The sequence below is a fragment of the Diorhabda carinulata genome, chromosome 3 (assembly GCF_026250575.1).
Source record: "Diorhabda carinulata isolate Delta chromosome 3, icDioCari1.1, whole genome shotgun sequence".
Classification (NCBI taxonomy): Eukaryota; Metazoa; Arthropoda; class Insecta; order Coleoptera; family Chrysomelidae; genus Diorhabda; species Diorhabda carinulata.
In genome coordinates, this window is record NC_079462.1 from 8,434,680 (window position 1) to 8,452,549 (window position 17,870).

Consider the following 17,870-nt stretch of genomic DNA (forward strand, 5'->3'; position numbering starts at 1 on the left):
AATCCAAATTAATGTAGAGTGTAGAATTTAAATTTCATAGTAGTTGAAGGAGTTAAGCACTTCCATTAAATGGCTTCTTTCCATCAAATCACAGTTCACCTATGGTTTGTGGATCAAATTCGCCATAAGTACATCGTTCCTCTCAAAGGCAATAACGATTTCCGTGGCACCCGGATTTAGCTAAATCATTTTGTAAATCGATCCAAAATAAGTCGAAAATAAGGAATAACATTTTTCTATATCTCGCTTCTTTCTCGAGATGTCGATGTCGATAAAATCTTTGTTGTTTGTTGTGACTTCAAGTATCGATATCTCGTATACGAAGCGAGATAACCGAAAATTTTATTCTTCATTTTTGTTTTATTTTGGGCAGATTTACAAAATAGCATAGCCAAATTCTGGCGCCACGGAAATTGTACTCTCCCCCTCTCAACCATTTCCTTTGAATTCCAAATTTTTTGTGTAGATATAAATAATTTGGAATGGTGAATGTCACGAGTTTTTCATGACATAAATGTAGAGAATTTTTAGATCTACAATTTTGGTTTGAGGGTTTTTTTTATAAAATTTTTCGTTTTCGAGAGAAATCCAAAAAAACTCAAATTTTGACCTTTGTTCCCGAAGAACTTTTGTAGCACACATAGGATCGATGGGGATTTTTAAAGCTTCACTTGTAATGGTAAACCCCAGCACTCCACCAATATTTGGCTTTCCAGGAATTTTTGTTATTTGACAACTAAATTTTTGTCTAAATTGATCGGACTATAATACTATTTTTTTTATTACGTTTGGGCGATATATGACTCTAGCTGTTTATTAAATAATGGTAGGGTCAACTACTAGTCTATTAAGTATTTTGGGAGAATAAAACTAATAATTGTTGTATAATTCTAAGTATATTGCACGAGTACCCATAAAGTTACATATAAGAAACAACACTACTGATAAAAGGTCTTGTAAATTCTTATAACTAGTTCGATTTATATAGTTATTACGATATTCTGAAGTGCAGGGAACATGATCTCACTTGTCTATAGCTATAAAGTGTCTCTCACCATACGATTTCAATAGGTATAATATGGTTATTATAATTTATTTATGTTTATCATGGTAAGTAAAATTAGTTAACTAATAAAAACAAATGAAATGAAATGTCGCCTTTGGTTCTTTTGTACAGAAGAACAACAGAAGCAACCGTAGATTTCTCTACATACTTACTAACAATATTTGTTATTGAATTGGAATATTCTAATCAAATTTTTCATTATTATCATTGTCAATATCATCACTAAGACAATCACATTTTTCTTTTTCTTCTGAGCTTTCTTTCTCTTTGCTTCTGTTACTATCTTCTAAATCAATATGGAAGTTGCTTTCTGCAGGATCGATTTTGTAATCTTTTTTCCCTACAGACCTTTTACCTGACAGATTACTTATACTTCTTACTGATTGATTTTTTTTCTTCCCATAAATTTCTCGTAATTGATCTTCCAACTCTTCTCTTGTAATTGGATATTTTATCTGCAAAAATTAAAAAAGTAGCAAAATATACTATTGCATGTGCTCTTAAAAAAGTTTCTAAGACGTTATCTTCATTATACAGATGTCGGCATAAGTCGGACAACGCTCTCGAAAAATCGGCATAGGTCCGGCAACGCTGTAGAAAAAGATTAAAACGAGGCATGGTCGTGCTGTGTCTGTAACATGATAACACTTGCTCGTCGAGTAGTCGCGTTTTCTGACTGAATAACGAATCTGCGTACGAACGCGGATTACGAAACTATGTTTAACGAATTTCAATAAGAATTTCTGAACTCGCTGATACCAAACACTGCGGAACACGTACCAGAAATTCTTAAAAACGTGCTTAGTTGCTGACGCGCAGCTGAACCAATCTGCATTGAGAGAACTTCGGATATCCGATCGTTCTTTACGACGAATGCTGAAACGCATGCACTCGAGTTTACCGTCCACGTTACAAATTGGAATTTCGCGAGCGGATACAGTCAGGATGGACTATAGTTTCAGCCCTCCATTTTGTGGTCGGTAACCTTCAAGCCTTTAAGGTTTCTACTTATATTTGTAGAGACATTATTGCTGATATACATTCATAATATGTTTTTATAAACTATGGGGATAGTTTCCCTAATTAATTCCCTTATAAGTTTTGTTTAATTTTTTCATATTTTGTTACCTGAGATTGCCTTTCAAATAATGTAGGTTGTTTTTGAACTCTTCCGTACATTAACATCATTCTCATTTTATGTTCTTCATTTCTCAGTTTTTCTTCATCTTTTCTTAGTTGTAGTCTCATTGCCAAATCCTCTTCGTGGCTATAATCCAAATAATGCCAAACGGGTTTTTTACGAAATAACTTTTCTCGCCATCTAGCTTCATCTCTTCGTTGCACTTCTTCTAACTTTTTATACATTGCCATTTCAATCTTCTGTCTATAATAAGAAAAAATCGATTTATTGAAGAAACTAGCTCTTTATAAATATGACGAAAAAGAAAATATAGACAGTGATTAGAATGTTTCTATTTTGATGAAACCAACGTCTTGCTGACTTAGCAACCGGGCAAGTACACTCTCAATACTTTGAGACTAAACTGAATTTTATCGATTTCGGTCAACCTCTAATAAAACTTTCAGTTTGTATTCAATGAATATTGATTTAAAATAGCTCAAATCAAAAATTTTGATTCTAAAAGGGTTTGATAAAGAGTACGACACTAGGGCCTAAGTTTCCAAAAACTGTTTGCCTGGAACGACTAGAATGGTTGAAGTTGGATATAAGACTGTTGATATTAACGCTTCGTAGTAGACTGCGGGCGGTCAAGAACCTTCTTAAACTACCAAAGGACAATGTTATATATAATACCTCGACTTGAATCTTTTAACGTCACTGGGCAACTTGTAAAGGGTGCCCATATTTTTGAATCTCGTATGTGTGAGTACTGGGTACATTCCGGATCTTTCGTGATGCCTATTGATAGAGATGGCATTATAGATGATCTATCAGGTACAAAGACTCACCAGTCGTATCTAGCGCCTGTTCATTGGCAAGAGAAGATCTATGTCAATGTGCCTTAGCTGGTCTCATTTCAGGTGTATCCATCCATTAGACTACTTAGAGATGTGATAGCTACTTCTGGAGGCATATGAGTAACAGGTGGCTCCATTATACAATATTGCGAGCTGGAATCTCCTATTCACTGTTGTCTGTGAGTACTTGCGTCCAGATTTTCGTATGGCCTGTAACTCTTACTTGCAATTCGTTGAGTCTAGGATAAGGTTTCAATTATCTACGAACCAGAAACACCTCCGACGAAATAACATCATATATGTCCCCAGTAAACACTTTCTGGAATGCATATATGTCTCAAAATATTACTGAGAAGAAAAAAGACTCTACTGCTATTGTTCTAGATGCAGCTCGGACGTTTGACAGGCGTAATGAAATTGAGTTTAAATCAAATAATTTTTTGCCTATAAGTATAAACACATAAGGACTTACTCGGAGGTAAAAAAACGTAAGGTGCCACAATAGAGCAATAGGACCTGTACTGTACTAAACTTAATTGGTGATATTGTCGATGAAATTAAACTTTAGCTAACATATCAATACTACAATTTTGATAGTAGGCAACTAACACAATGCAATCCAATAATGGAGATTGAAGCTGGATGTTTATAAATTAGAAATTGTTTTCAGTGAGCTCTAGAAATTGATTGGTGTTACCTTGATGACTGAATTCTAAGAATTGCTGCTAAATTTGAAGTATTTATAGATGACATATCAAAGGAACACGGCGTTACCGTTTTGGACGATGAACTTTTACTGCTAGCAGAAGACTGTCTTAATTGTTTTCGTGCCTGAAATTTTATTCACTTTTAATTGGAATTGGTTATTATAAAAAGAAAAAAAACATGCTAAAAGAAAATTTGTTAATAATAAGATGAAATTTTTATACAATAATTATTAATAATATAAGTTATAATCAATGTATACTCTTTTAGAAGTCTTCAGCTTGTAAGGTCTGGGGCTGGTAGTAACAAATTCATTTTTAATGTCTTCTAGTTCCTTCTCAAATTTGTCGTGATAGATCTTATAGCTAGGAATATTTCTGCTTTTCTTAATTTTCTCTTCTTTAGGTAAAGTGCTATAAGAACGTGGACATACATTCATCTTCGGTTGCGTCTTTTCTCGTTTTGCCATGGATGGTGGTAATGAAGCAGCTTTGAGCATTTCTTCAGCTCGAATTTTTTTCTGCAGTGCTCTGAATCGAAGATAAAAAATCAATATAATGAATAATAACATAATATTTTTTGAACTACAAAATGCTTCAATATCTGTTGAAAGTCTGTGATACCTCTTTCTATTTGATTTGAATGATTCGTGTTAGCGTACAACTTACGAGGTGTAATACAAAATGCAATGAACGAATTTTCATTGTTTCTTACGAAATGTCGGAATCTATCTATCTATAGTGAAACTGTCTATACTATTTACAAATGGTGTAAGCGATTTAAGTGGATAATTTCGATAGTAGGGACCTTAAACCTTAAACCTTAAAAATGAATGCTTATGTGCAATAAGTCCACGAACCTGTTCGTTTAAATAGGTGAAAGCTTAAGCCGTGTTCACATCTCATATAAATTCTTGTGTTGAGTAGAATTTGGCAAAATTTTTTGCGTTGCTTGTTATTTATGTCAAGTGTAAACGCAGTGACGCGCACATTTATTACTAAAAAAATTTTTGTCGGATATGCCGAATATTGTCCGGCAGTTGTCGGTTTGTCAACGAACGTCAAAGGATTTAGGGCACATGATGATGTATACGTGAGCGTACTAACTGCTCTCACTCAAATTCGCGAAGAAAATTTACTATTTGTGTCGGATGAGATTTCCAAGTTTGGTCTTTCTTGCTCTGTGTTGTACGTTTTCCGGCACACATTTAAGCGCCGCATCGTTGGAACGTAGAGGACAAGAATTTATGCCAGATGTGGAACCACCTTTAGTGAACAATTTAAAATCTGATGAATAGATGTAGAGATGTCAACTACTTTCCACTTCTAACGTTCCGACATTCCGTGTCACAAATCGCTTTTAATTCGCGAATTTTTAGTCTGTATTAACTGTATTATTCTATCAAATCTCGTACTATGAAGTATGTAGAAAATATGATTATTTATTGAAGCATCTCAGTGCAATATGACATTTATTGGAAGTTAATATTATATTTATCCAAAAAATGAAATTACAAACAAACGATATGTTACAGAAAATGAATGCGTGCATCGAGCGCACGGTGGTTATAGCGCACAGATTATATAGGAGGGTGCATCGAGCGCACATTTGCATGTATAAAAACGGTATCTTCAATCCCTATATTTAGCTTGAAATGTTAATTTAATTACCGTAAATAAAAGAAGAACCTAACCTAACCAAAAATGCATCCATTCTTTGAAAAAATAATTTTTTCTATCAATTTTTGTTCAATACTTCATATAATATTGAGCATTTGCTCATTTTGGAAAATCTTAGATGTTGCTGATGGTTTTTCGTTTTGTCTTAATGATAATAATTATTCAAAAGTTCGTATGTTTGCTCATTTCTAGGACTCACATCGGCAGATTAATTTTTTTTGAGCGCTGGTCGAACGATCTTTCGGATTCGATACAGGTAGTGTGCGCTAGATTGACGAAATATTTTTTAAATGTGCCTTTTGCGCTCCTCGCTCCTCAGAAAATTACCGAATACTTAAAATTTTTCGAGAAATATGCTTTACCGTCTTGACTGATATTTATATGTTTATTGAGAACAATTGAGATATTTGAAAAGTATATTTTATCAACAAGTACTAGTCTTCAGAAAACCGTTTTATCTGTAGACGAGGTCGGGTTTTTGGGGATGCTCGAGAAACAATTTTTATTGGCTATTTTTGAAAGACAAGAAAGTATTATACGCAGATCCATCTCGCCAGCAACGCAAAGTCGGGAAATTGCATTTGGAAAATGCCAAAATTAGGTGCTTTTTAGGTGCCAAGTTCAGTAATTAAGTGCTCTGTAATATTTCCAGCAGAGGAATATTCATAGTTGCGATGCTAGGAAAACGTGATGCTAGCAACGCAATGAAAATAATTACAATACATTAATTGTTGAGGTATTAAATTGAAAAGAGGTGTTATGAAAGTAGGAGGTGTAACATAAAAGTTGTATGAAAATAGTAATAGTAAGGAAAAAAAGGTATTATGAAAGTAGGAGCCGTACGAGACATAACATTAACGAAAAAGTAGTAGGTTAGGTTAGTTTAGGTTAAGTTACGTTAGGTGTTATGAAAGTAGAAGTCGTCCGAGGTGTAACATATAAAGAATATATTACATACAGGGTGATTCATTAAGAATATCCAATCTCTGAACTGTAGATTCTAGACCTCAAAATATGATGATTCTGATCAACATGCCTTATGCAAATCTTGCTGGTTTCCGTGATACGGGGCGTTCAAAGTATAAATTTAAATTTTGATTTTCGCAATAATTTTTTATGTTTTCACAATTTCTCTTTGAAAATTGGCAATTTACGTTTTTTGGCATGAGGATTCATAATTTGCACTCTGATTTAACATTGCTAATAGAGGGCGCTACATACACTTGTTTGTGCTAATTAAATCAAAGTAAACTTTTTTTGGGCTAAACTTACAACTAAAATAATAAAAAAAATATTAAAAAGCGTTAAATTCTACAAAAAAAAGTTACTCTTCTTTGATTCGTGTAACTCAATCGGTTATCGAGTTAATTGTTTCTAAAAAGTTCAATAAATTTTAATTTTTTCATAAAAAAGTTTTAATAAAAATAACAAATTTGTTAATAAATATTATAAAAATAATCATTTGTGGGATTCTGAAAATCCACATGCTATGAGGGAAACACATTTTCAGCACGAGTTTAAGGTTAACATTTGGTGTGGTGTAATATGTGGTTTTTGGACGACGTAGCACCACCACATTATTCTTTACAAGTTCGTCAATATAATATCAATATCAACAGTTTCCGCATCGATGTATTGGTCGTGGAAGTGAGTTTGCTTGGCCACCAAGAGGCCCTGATTAAATCCTTCGGATTTTTCAATTTTGTCGCAAATGAAGGCATTGGTTTACAAAGAAAAAAAATACTTCTCTTCCACAACTGCGACGGAAAATAGAAGAAGCCGCGGATGTAATTAAAAATAATAGACAAGGATTATTTGATATTAAGAGATCTTTACGAAAGTGGATCATAAAGTGTATTGAAGTGAATGGTGGGCATTTTGAGCATTTGCTTGGAAATTTTTTATTTTTGTTGATTTACTTAACACAAACAAGTGTAACTAACGCCCTCTATTAGCAATGTTAAATTAGAGTGCAAATTATGATTCCTCATGCCAAAAAAACGTAAAATTGCCAATTTTTAAAGAGAAATTGCCAAAACATAAAAAATTATTGCGAAAATCAAAATTTAAATTTAAACTAGCAATATTTGCATAAGGCATGTTGAGCAGAATCATCATATTATATTAAAAATAAAAAAATATCACATTTACGAGGATGTATTGATATCTAGGTAGCCTAGACTAGTTCCATGCATAAACAAAAATATTGCGTTACCATAGCGACGAACAATAACTTATTAGAAGTGTCAGTGTAAAGTTTAACGTCAAAAAAGTAAACCAGAGTCAAGCAATAAAATAAAAAAAAAAGATGTCCACCGAAATTGTGAAAATCGAAAAATTGGAGTATCAAGCCATCATCAAGTACCTGTATTCAGAAAGGTTAAGCAGATTTACTAAGATATGCTTAATACCCTTGGTGATCAATGTCCTTCGAATGCGACCGTGAAAAATTGGACTACAAGCTTCAAAAGAGGTAAATTTGCCATTGAAGATGATGACCGATCGGGAATGCGGCCAGTTTCTGTATCAGTCCCCGAAAATATCGATGGAGTTATGTTCAGATATCTGAAGCACTGAATATTTCATACGAACGCGTTCATCATTTAGTTCACGTCAATTTGGACATGAGAAAAATTGCTGCAAAATGGATCCCCAAATGTTTGAATGTGGACCAAAAGCGTGTAAGGGTAGAAGTATCGCGTTCGATCTGTGCTCGATTTGAAAACGATGTAGACTTCTAAAGCCGAATTATTACTATGGGTGAGACTTGGGTACATTGCTACGATCCAGAAACAAAGTAACAATCGATGGAATAGCAACACTCTGGTTTTCCACGACCTAAGAATTTTCTATCATCTCTTTCCTCCTAATAAAATATTTTGATATTGAAACTTTGTTTGGTTGTATAGTAGGGTAAGAATTTTTCAATATATCCTTTAATTTTTGAACTTAGCACCTAATTTTGGCATTTCCTAAATGCAATTTCCCGACTCTGCGTTGTGGCGAGACAGAGCTATTATACGAACTTATTGCAACGTCTAAGACAAGAAATGAACCCCAATAAATAACATTTGGCTTAGAAGGAAGAGTCAGCTCACAAATCTGATAATCTAATAGCTAAAATTAATGAATACAGTTTACTAGAAACATCCCATTACCCGGTTTGATTTCTGGTGGTTGATAACGGTAAAAAAGGGATGTGGACTGTTTATTGCCATTCCTTCCAAAAATATTTGTGTTTTGTTTGTTAGGTCAGGGTATTACTAAATCCAAATTACAATTATTATCTCTTTTGCAAGGTTCGATAATCAGACATCAATAGAAATTTTATAAAACACTTGATAATTATAAATAATTAACTACAATATATTTTGGTTACCTGTAATATTCATCTTCATGCATTTTCCTGTAAATATAATTACTGAACAAACTTTTAGGGATAGGTTTGGCTCTAAATTTTTTAATTTTTAAAGGAGGTTCGGAATATAAATTGGGAGAAGATTTTGACAATTCCCTGTTGAGCTCTTGAATTTCTTCGTCACGTTTGGTGAAAGAGAATGGTTTCATTTGTGCTCTTAAAGCTTCTTTTCTCTTATGTTTCGATATGAAGCTCCTTAAAAAAAGTGAAGAAATATACCAAACACTATTTTTAAAATTTTTCACTGAATCGTATGATTTTACCTTCTTTGCTGATCTGCAACGATTTTATCAAATAGCGGAATTTGTGATTCTATAGGTATATCGTGGGCTTTAAACATTTCAGGCTTCTCTTCTTTGGTTTTTTTCATTTTAAAATATAATTCATCGACAATTTTGTTTTCTTCATCTCTGAAAGAAATAAAAACTGGTGTTGAATTACACGTTTCGTTTTAAGCTCTAAGAGTGCTTGTAGACGTCCGTTTGTTTCACCGGACAACAGACAGTGTTTTTTGCCGGATTAACGGTAGTGTATGATTTATAATGGATGTGTGTACATGAAGCGGACATCAGTCCGGCGGACAATATACGCCGGATGTACCACCGCTTCCCCTCGGCGCGATTGACACTGTTACGGTGTAAGAAAGTGCGGTCATCCACGGCTAATATCCCTGCCGGTGAAATGGATTTACGCATGGCTGTATCCTGGTGTGTTATTTTATTATATATGGCTGTTAATAATAGTTTCATCCGAAAGTAATTGTAAAATTTAGTTTCATCTTCTTCCAACTGTGTAAAAACAGTATGAAATGCAGCATATTCTTCCCTTTCCAATAATATAGGATGTTCCCACAATGACATTTAACGTTTTTCTATTTCTCTTTGTTTCTTCTTGTACAAATAGTAAGCCAATACGAAATTTTTTTCTTATTATTCATTTCACACGTGCGTAATCTCTGACTACCAGTTCAAAATTATTAACTAGCGCAGTCCTAGGTAACGTCCATACAAAATATTTACAAGAATAGCTGTTTATTGACGGTCCGCTCCGTTGACCCATGAAAAAAACGGACGACCACAAGCGCTCTAAATCAGTGCTCCGCAAAGTGTGTACCACGACACATTGGTGTACCTTGGTTAGGGGAGATACATTGGTGTATCTCGTGAAAATAAAGTTGTTTCATAAACTTATAAGTAAAAATAAGTATAAGTTCCTAGGTATTTTTCTTACCATCATTTATTATTATATTCATGCGAGCGCACGAGCGAATGGTTTTTCTTTCATTCAACTTATTGCGTGGTTTCGTTTGGCGCGGACGGTGGAGGCCTCCTGGCCCCGTTGCCCGTACTCCCGTCGAATCAGTACGTGTGCGCCTTTTAAAGCCACAAAACGTAGTGTAATTTTTTCAAGTAAAAGTAATAAAGAAGAATAAGAGCCTAACCAAAATTTTTCATCGAAAATATGAGGAAAGCTACATAAGTTACGGTTTTACATATTGCGGAGACGAATATTCTCCTAGACCAAAATTTTTTGTGTGCAGAGAAATTTTATATAATAATTTGATGGTGCCCAGTAAACTAATACGACATTTAACCACCAAACACCCATTAGTAGTCCAAAAAGACAAAACGTATTTTCAACGTTTGAAGGACCAATAGAAGTAGCAGATAAATCCCATAAGTTCGTCTTTCAAAACCTCAGTCAAAGCACAAAAAGCAAGCTACCTGATCGCTAACATGATTAAAGTTAAAGCAAAAAAGCCGCACTATGTTGCTGAAACTTTAGTTTTACCTGTATGCAAGGAAATTATCAAGATAATGATTAGCTAAGAAGCTGCTGAAGAAATTGAAAAAATACTTGCATCGGCAGAAACTATTTCACGTCGAATTAATGAAATATCTTACGATATTAAATCGACGTTGATTGAAAAATTGAGTGTATGTGGTATGTATGTGGTGTTTTTGCGCTACAAGTTGATGAGTCTACAGATATCAATGTTCACGTGAATCATGTTAAATACCTTGTTAGATGTGAATTAAAGAGGACTTTTTATTTTGTTTGCCACTGTCTGACTATACAACTGGTGAAGAAATATTTATTTTTATATTAACCGACGAATATTTTAATGAACATAATTTGGAATGGGGTAACTGTATAAGTGTTTACTCAGATGGAGCAGCAGCTATGACAGGAGGGCTCTATAGCTAAGGTTCCTGAAAAAAATCCTAATATTGAAAAACAACATTGTTTTTTACACAGAGAAGCTCTTACGACGAAGTCTCTGTCAGAGGAACTATTGGGCGTTCTTCAAGAAATTATCAAAATCGTAAATTATAAAGTTGCGACCGCTGAACTCTCGTCTTTTTAATGCAGTGTGTTAAGAAATGAGGGTAGCTCATCACTCACTCAATTTACGAGTTGAAAAATGAGACTGAGTATCTGCTTAAAAAAGAAGAAAGGCTTGCAAAACTTGCTTATCTGGCGGATTTATTTCCTCACTAAAATGAACTCAATAAAAAAATGCAAGGCAGAAATTCCAATATTTTTAGATCTTTGGATAAAATTGAAAGCATTCGCGCTGAATTGGATCTTGTCAAGCACTTGAGACATCTTGCAGAGAAAATGAATTTCTATTTCCCTAAAATTGATTAGCAACGTATGGACTGGGTTCGAAAACCATTCTTTTTGGACACTTACTAATTAATGAGCAAGAAAAACTTTCTAAGCATGCTATTGCAATACTTTTACCATTTGCAACGACCTATTCATGTGAATGAGCATTTTCAATCCTTACCACAGTAAAAACCAAAAAGAGAGATGCCTCAGAACAATCGACGAAGAAATGAGAGCAGATTTCTCAAATCCAAATTTAGACCGTTTATTCTCGATTGAACAAGCTCATTTTTGGCATTAAATACCTTTTTTACAATTTAAACGTTACGTTTTTTGATTAATAATAAATATTGTTTCGATGTTTCATAAATAAATGTTGATTAATATTACTTAAACCTGTTTTTTTATTTGTGATGTACTTTTGAAAATTTACCTTTTCCTAGGTTACCTTGAACACAAAAGGTTTGGGGAACACTGCTTTAAATCAAACAAATGGCTGTAGAAAATTTGATCAAGTAAATATTAGAATTAGGTTGTTTAAATTTTGTTAATGTTATTCAGTGCGGTTTTCAAAATAAGACATATCAATTTCCTCTATAAACTATACTTTCTACTTCCGCTGCAGGTTGTTTCTTCGGGAAGGACTATAGCGTACTCGCTTAGGGGTTTTCTCTCCAAAAGGACACTCCTTTACTTTTCTCTTGACATTTAAAAAACCCTTATGTGGAGGAGATTCACTTTTCATTACAGGTAACTACAATTTCTTTCAATAACGTGCGTTCTGTTTTCACTTCGGCGTACTGGAAAATTTTATATTGATTCTTAAGGTTTTTCTTGTAGATAAATTGCTTATACAAGGATATATGGCAACACTGAGGTGAATATGTCAAATTTGTCATTCATTTTGGTCAAAAAATGGAATTAAATCGCGAATATTTTCGTGTGATGATTTTCGACGTGGATTAAACCAACAGCAGTGCGCCCATCAACTTTTGGTAATGAAACAACATCGAGGTCGTATTTCACTACAGGATGAAACACAAACATCGATGTACATTTTTCTGAACAAGTACAAAGAGTTTAAATTGCGATGGGTAGATGATATTCTCTCATAAACAGAAATAGTAAACTCAATATAAAAAACATCATACTGATATCAAACAAACAATAAAGAAGACCCATTGTAAATTATTGTACCCCAATCTACTGTAATTTTACAAAGCACAACTTCCATTTTTCTGCAGGGGGTACAAGTGTCTATGTATTATAATCAGATATTCTGATTATACCTGAAATTACAAAGAACCTCAAAAGCTGCCATACCCCCTATCAAAAACTTTATTACAAAACGAATTTTTACAATAATTAGTTGCTGAAACGGGGAATCTTCTATCTACTACGTTGGCCAACATAATACTGGGATGAATAGTCCGAATAAACGGAATAAAACAAGTGAAAAAGAATTGAACAAAACGTACAGTGGCGAACCTAAGCGAACCTAAGAATTCGAGCAAGTCAACAGTTACGTCTACCTTGAAACACTTATCGAAGACAATGGCAATGTGGAAGAAAATATAGAAGCAAGATTAACTCGAGGAAGCAAACAGAAAGGAACAATAAACAAGATACTAGTCTCCAAGAACATATCCCCAAAAACTAAGCTGCATCTATATTAGACAGTCATCAGACCAACAGTACTTTATGTAAGCGAAAAGTGGATACTAAATAAGGAGGATATTAGGAGGGAAAAGGAGGGAGACATATGAAGAAAAAGGACAAACTAAGAAATTAACAACCTGTATGATGAATAAGAAATTAGCAAAATTATAAGATCTAGAAGGCTAGGGTAGCTGGGACACTTGGAAAGAATGCCGGAATTAAGAACTGCATAGGAAATGACCGACATAAAGATGGGAAAACCGAAAAAAAGAAAGATCTAAAAAGAGATGGTATGCAAAGGCACGATGATATCTAATAGAAAGAGGAGTTTGGGACTGGAAGATGACAAGAAATAAAAAAGAATGGAAGAAAATTATTACCACGCTATATGCCTTGGTGGTCTATGATATATGGATGTAGGATCATTACTCTACTTTACTCCGAAGCAGTACCATGAGTTTTCTTCGACTAGCAATAGATCAACGAGAACGGTCTGCAGTCCGTGTGGAATACGATACCAAACGACGGAGGTGACGCGGCCAAAGACGACGCCCGCGCTTATAAAGATGGTTTCTCGATAATTTAACTTAATAACGACGACGTGTTACGATAATAAGTATTTTTACTATCAGGATCACGTTTATTTTTCAATCTTTTGACCCTTTGAACCATGAACAACTAAGAAATCCTTACATGTATATATCTGCCAAAAGATCTTCTTCCTCGTCTAATTGAAGGATTTGAACTGACCCCAACAAGGAAATCTCCCAAATCTATATAATCATCGACAGATATGTTGCTTTATTTACTAGTTAGATTTTTGATACTCTATTTTTCAGTTGCTTTTCGATGTCAACAAAGAATTGCCATGTATTTTCAGCAGATTTTGTTACTAATTGAAAAAAAAAATATCAAAGACCTTTTTAAATAAGAAATAAATTGATCCCTACAATAAGAGGATCTAAAAGCATGTCAAAGATTTATTTATGATGTCATAATTTGATCGATCTAACAATGATGATGATTGAATTGATTTTAATAAGAATACAAGATATTATGCTGATTTCATACTTTTTATTCAGAACTTACTTATGCAATTACTTTAAATTGCCATAAAAAGATCTAAACGCAATTAAAGTAGACTCTACACTACTTTTGGTTAATTTGAGTCTTGATTTTCGTCCAACTTGTCAACATTATTGTCTATTGCATAAACTCAATATGAAAAAACATACTGATATTAGACAAGCAAAAAAATTAGACCAATTCTAACTTACGGTGCCCCAGTCTACAGCACTGTACAAAGCAGGAGGTCCAAAACAAGTGAAATTGTCCAAGGCCTCCAAAGCTGACATATCCACTATCAAAAATATTGTTACAAAAATTTTTTATAATTATTATCTACCAAAAGATCATCGTGACAAATCAGAGCCACAAACCACGCTGGATCGGTAAAATTCAAGATTGAACTAAGGGTTAATTAATAGATGGATCTGAACTACCTCCAACAAATATTCTAAATCAAACATAATGAACGACAGATATGTTGCTTCCTGGAAAACTAATTTACTAAGATTCTAGAAGTTAAAACTGCAATCGACGTCAACAAAGAAGCCAAGAATTGCTATATCATGTTTTTTTCGTTAAATGTGTTACTAAGTAACAAAAAAAATCAATCAAAAACCCTTTTTCATAAAGAATAAAGTGATATTTTAAAAAGTGTGTCAAAGTTTTATCTATAAAGTCAAGATTGATGATGATATAATTTGTTTTAATAAGAATGAAATATATTACGTTGATTCGATAAAGTGTTATTGAATTTGGAGCATTGTAAAATTGTATAACTATGAGATTTTTGACTTTTTGTTCATAATTTATACCCACTTCTAGTTTCCATTCAAAGATCTAAACCTAATCAAAGTAGACTCTTGGTGTTGGACTATATCACTTGTGAATGTGTGCTATTAAAATTGATATCTCACCTGACAGTCATTTGAAATGGTTTTGGTATAGTGATACCCTTATCAGTCCAGTTAGTTTTTGGATTAGATTTTATTGGAGAAGCTGGTGCGCTTCTAGTTTCCAGCAGTTCAGGACTGTTGCTTATCGAGTTTAAATTCAAATTTTCGATACTCAAATCTTCCCAATCAGTTAAATTACCTTTTAAATCATTTCTAGATTTTGCTCTGATTGTTTCTGTTTCACTATTGATACCAACACTTTTATTGTCTAATTTGTTTTTTAAATCATCAAAGTTTTTTATTTTGGATTTTTCATTCCATTCACCAGTCGATTTGGGATTGTAACCATCACAGTCAGAAATATTTCCAGTACTTCTTAAATAGGTTCCTTTTGATTTAGATTTCGAATCTTCCCAGTCAGTCAAATCACCATTTTTAAAGTCTTGAGAAGAATAGTTAACTGTGGGTTTTAAATTTATGTCATCCCAGTTATTAAGTTTCGTCCCGAAAGACGAAAATTGAGTTCTGGATTTAGACCTCCAACCTTCCCAGCCTGTAAGACTAGTACTTCTTTTAAGCTGATGAAAAGGAGTATTTGTTTTTGGTTTTAAAAAAGGCTCAGGAGTTTCATCATTTGAATATCTATCACTTGGTGTTTCTATTCTTACCGATCTTCTAGAAGGAGGTTTATTGGAAATGTCTTTGTCAGAGAATTCAGAGTCCATGTCAGGAGTTATAGCTGGACGTAAATTTTTATTCAATACATTGTAGTAAGGTTTAAGAGAAGATTTTTTCTTTTCTTTAATATATTCCTTATCCGAAAATTCTGAATCAATATCAGGGGTTAAAACTGCATTTGAAGGTTTTTTTGTAGGTGTTTCTCTGACTTGCTTTATAGCTGGTTTCTTTTTTCCTTTATTTTTGTTAGCACCAAGTTTTTCTTTTTTATATTCTTCAATCACGTTTGAGTTTTGGGGATCGAATTTGATTTCCTTATCGAGGTTTTCTTCGAAAATTTTTTTCTTTTCCTTCAAGTTTTCCAGTTTTTCATAGAATTCTTTATTGGATAAATGATGGATGTCATCATAATCTGGTATGTTACTAAAAAACTCCACGAATGATTTCGTTGTTTCTCTATCTAAATATTGTTTTCCCTCCATCGAAGGTATATTCAATATTCTATCTTGATTTTCCAAATGATATTTGTATTTTTGTTCGTAACTAGGTAAAGGTAAACCAACTATCGGATTTCGCGGGACCGTAAGTAACAAATTATTATACGTCGATGAAGTGTGACTGTACATTGCAATTTTAACTTACACAATTCGAGTTGTTTATATTGAATTTTCAAACAATGAGCCGTTGTCAAGGGAAATATCGATCGACTCGGAAAATTCTTATAGAGAGTCGCATTGCCAGCAAGGAAAATCATATACAATCATCATACAATTCAAAAATTTGGATAATGGGAAACTCTAATAATATTCCCTATTCAAAATTTTCGAAAACAACAATGTATTCACTTCGTGTTATACATACACGAAGTGACTGAAAAATATGGTAAATAATTTTTATTGAAGACAAAGTAATACAAAATTTTAATTAGTTTCCTTAAAAATACTACGAGGTCTGGCTATTAAATAACTTGATTGCGCGCCTAGAGGGCGCCCTAGACGGGTGGGGTAAAAAAAGAGTAGTGCGTTGGGTATCTAGATATTTTGTCTATGCATATCCCAAAACACGTTTTCGTCACTGTAATAGTATTTGTGCAGTAGCGGTTTGAAACGAAAGTTTTTTTCTCGTGCCGAAAACCATGTGTGACAAAAAATAGGAGCAACTTATCAATCTCCAATTTCTCGTTGAATTGAAACAAACTCCGACAAAGTGCTATAAATTGTTGCAAGAGGCTTATGGGGACAATTCTCTATCTTGTGCGCGTATTTTTGAGTGGTGTAAGCGCTTTAGTGAGGGCCGAGAGACCACTGAAGATGACCAGCGCCCAGGTTGCTGTATGTCTGTTTCAAAACCCGGAAACAATGACCAAAATCAACAAAATTGTGCGTGCAGATATTGAAATGAGAATCCGGATGATTGCCGAGGCTGTAAACGCCCCCTGACCAAAAGCTTGTGCGGAAACGGGTCTGCTCAGATTTCCTTGAAAGGTTAGAAAAAGATCCGCTTTGAAAGGGACCCGATTTGAGTCGATGGAAGCGGTAAAGTAAAAAACGGCAGAACTCCTTAAGGCGCTCACCAAAGAAGACTTCCAGCACTGCTTCGATCAACAGAAAAAACGTATGGAAAGGTGAGTGGTGAGGGGAGGGGAGTATATTGAAGGGGAGAATTCGATTGTAGAATAATTTTTATAATAAAACCCTCTTTCGTAACCAGTCTCGTTATTTAATAGCCAGACCTCATATACTTAGCTAACAATGCATTTATAGCAACTTTGGATTTTAAAGAAGCATTAAGTAATGAAAGGTTTCTTTCGAAATGGTTTTTATCTACTCTGTCGTTTGCCTTTTAGTATATTTTTATTCAGATTCAGAAATGACTTTAAATCTGGTGAGTAAGGCGGTAATAGACAAACAGGAAGACTTTTAGTGATCAAATCCAGAGCGACTCGAACAGGGTGCTTTGTCGTGATAGAGAAGAAAGCCGTTCGGGGGATGTACATTCGGCCAACTCGACTTACGGTTCGGTTTGGATTCACTTGTAAACTCGGCCAAAAAGTGTTACAGGTAAGTATCCACAAACGGAGAAGAGAAGTTTTCACTAAAACGGTACAAAGC

At 34.0% G+C, this 17,870-nt stretch overlaps 1 protein-coding gene across 1 annotated transcript; it reads right to left on the bottom strand.

Annotated features, from left to right (window-relative positions):
* Positions 1-798: 798 nt before the first annotated feature.
* LOC130891149 (protein FAM161A-like) lies at positions 799-16,397 on the bottom strand. The gene is made up of 7 exons (XM_057795732.1): positions 15,103-16,397; positions 9,112-9,258; positions 8,810-9,043; positions 4,014-4,281; positions 3,744-3,877; positions 2,195-2,450; positions 799-1,521 (listed from the first exon to the last, which is right to left on the bottom strand). The coding sequence occupies exons 1-7, from the start codon at positions 16,383-16,385 to the stop codon at positions 1,249-1,251; spliced, it is 2,595 nt and encodes an 864-aa protein (XP_057651715.1). The 5' UTR covers positions 16,386-16,397; the 3' UTR covers positions 799-1,248.
* Positions 16,398-17,870: the final 1,473 nt, after the last annotated feature.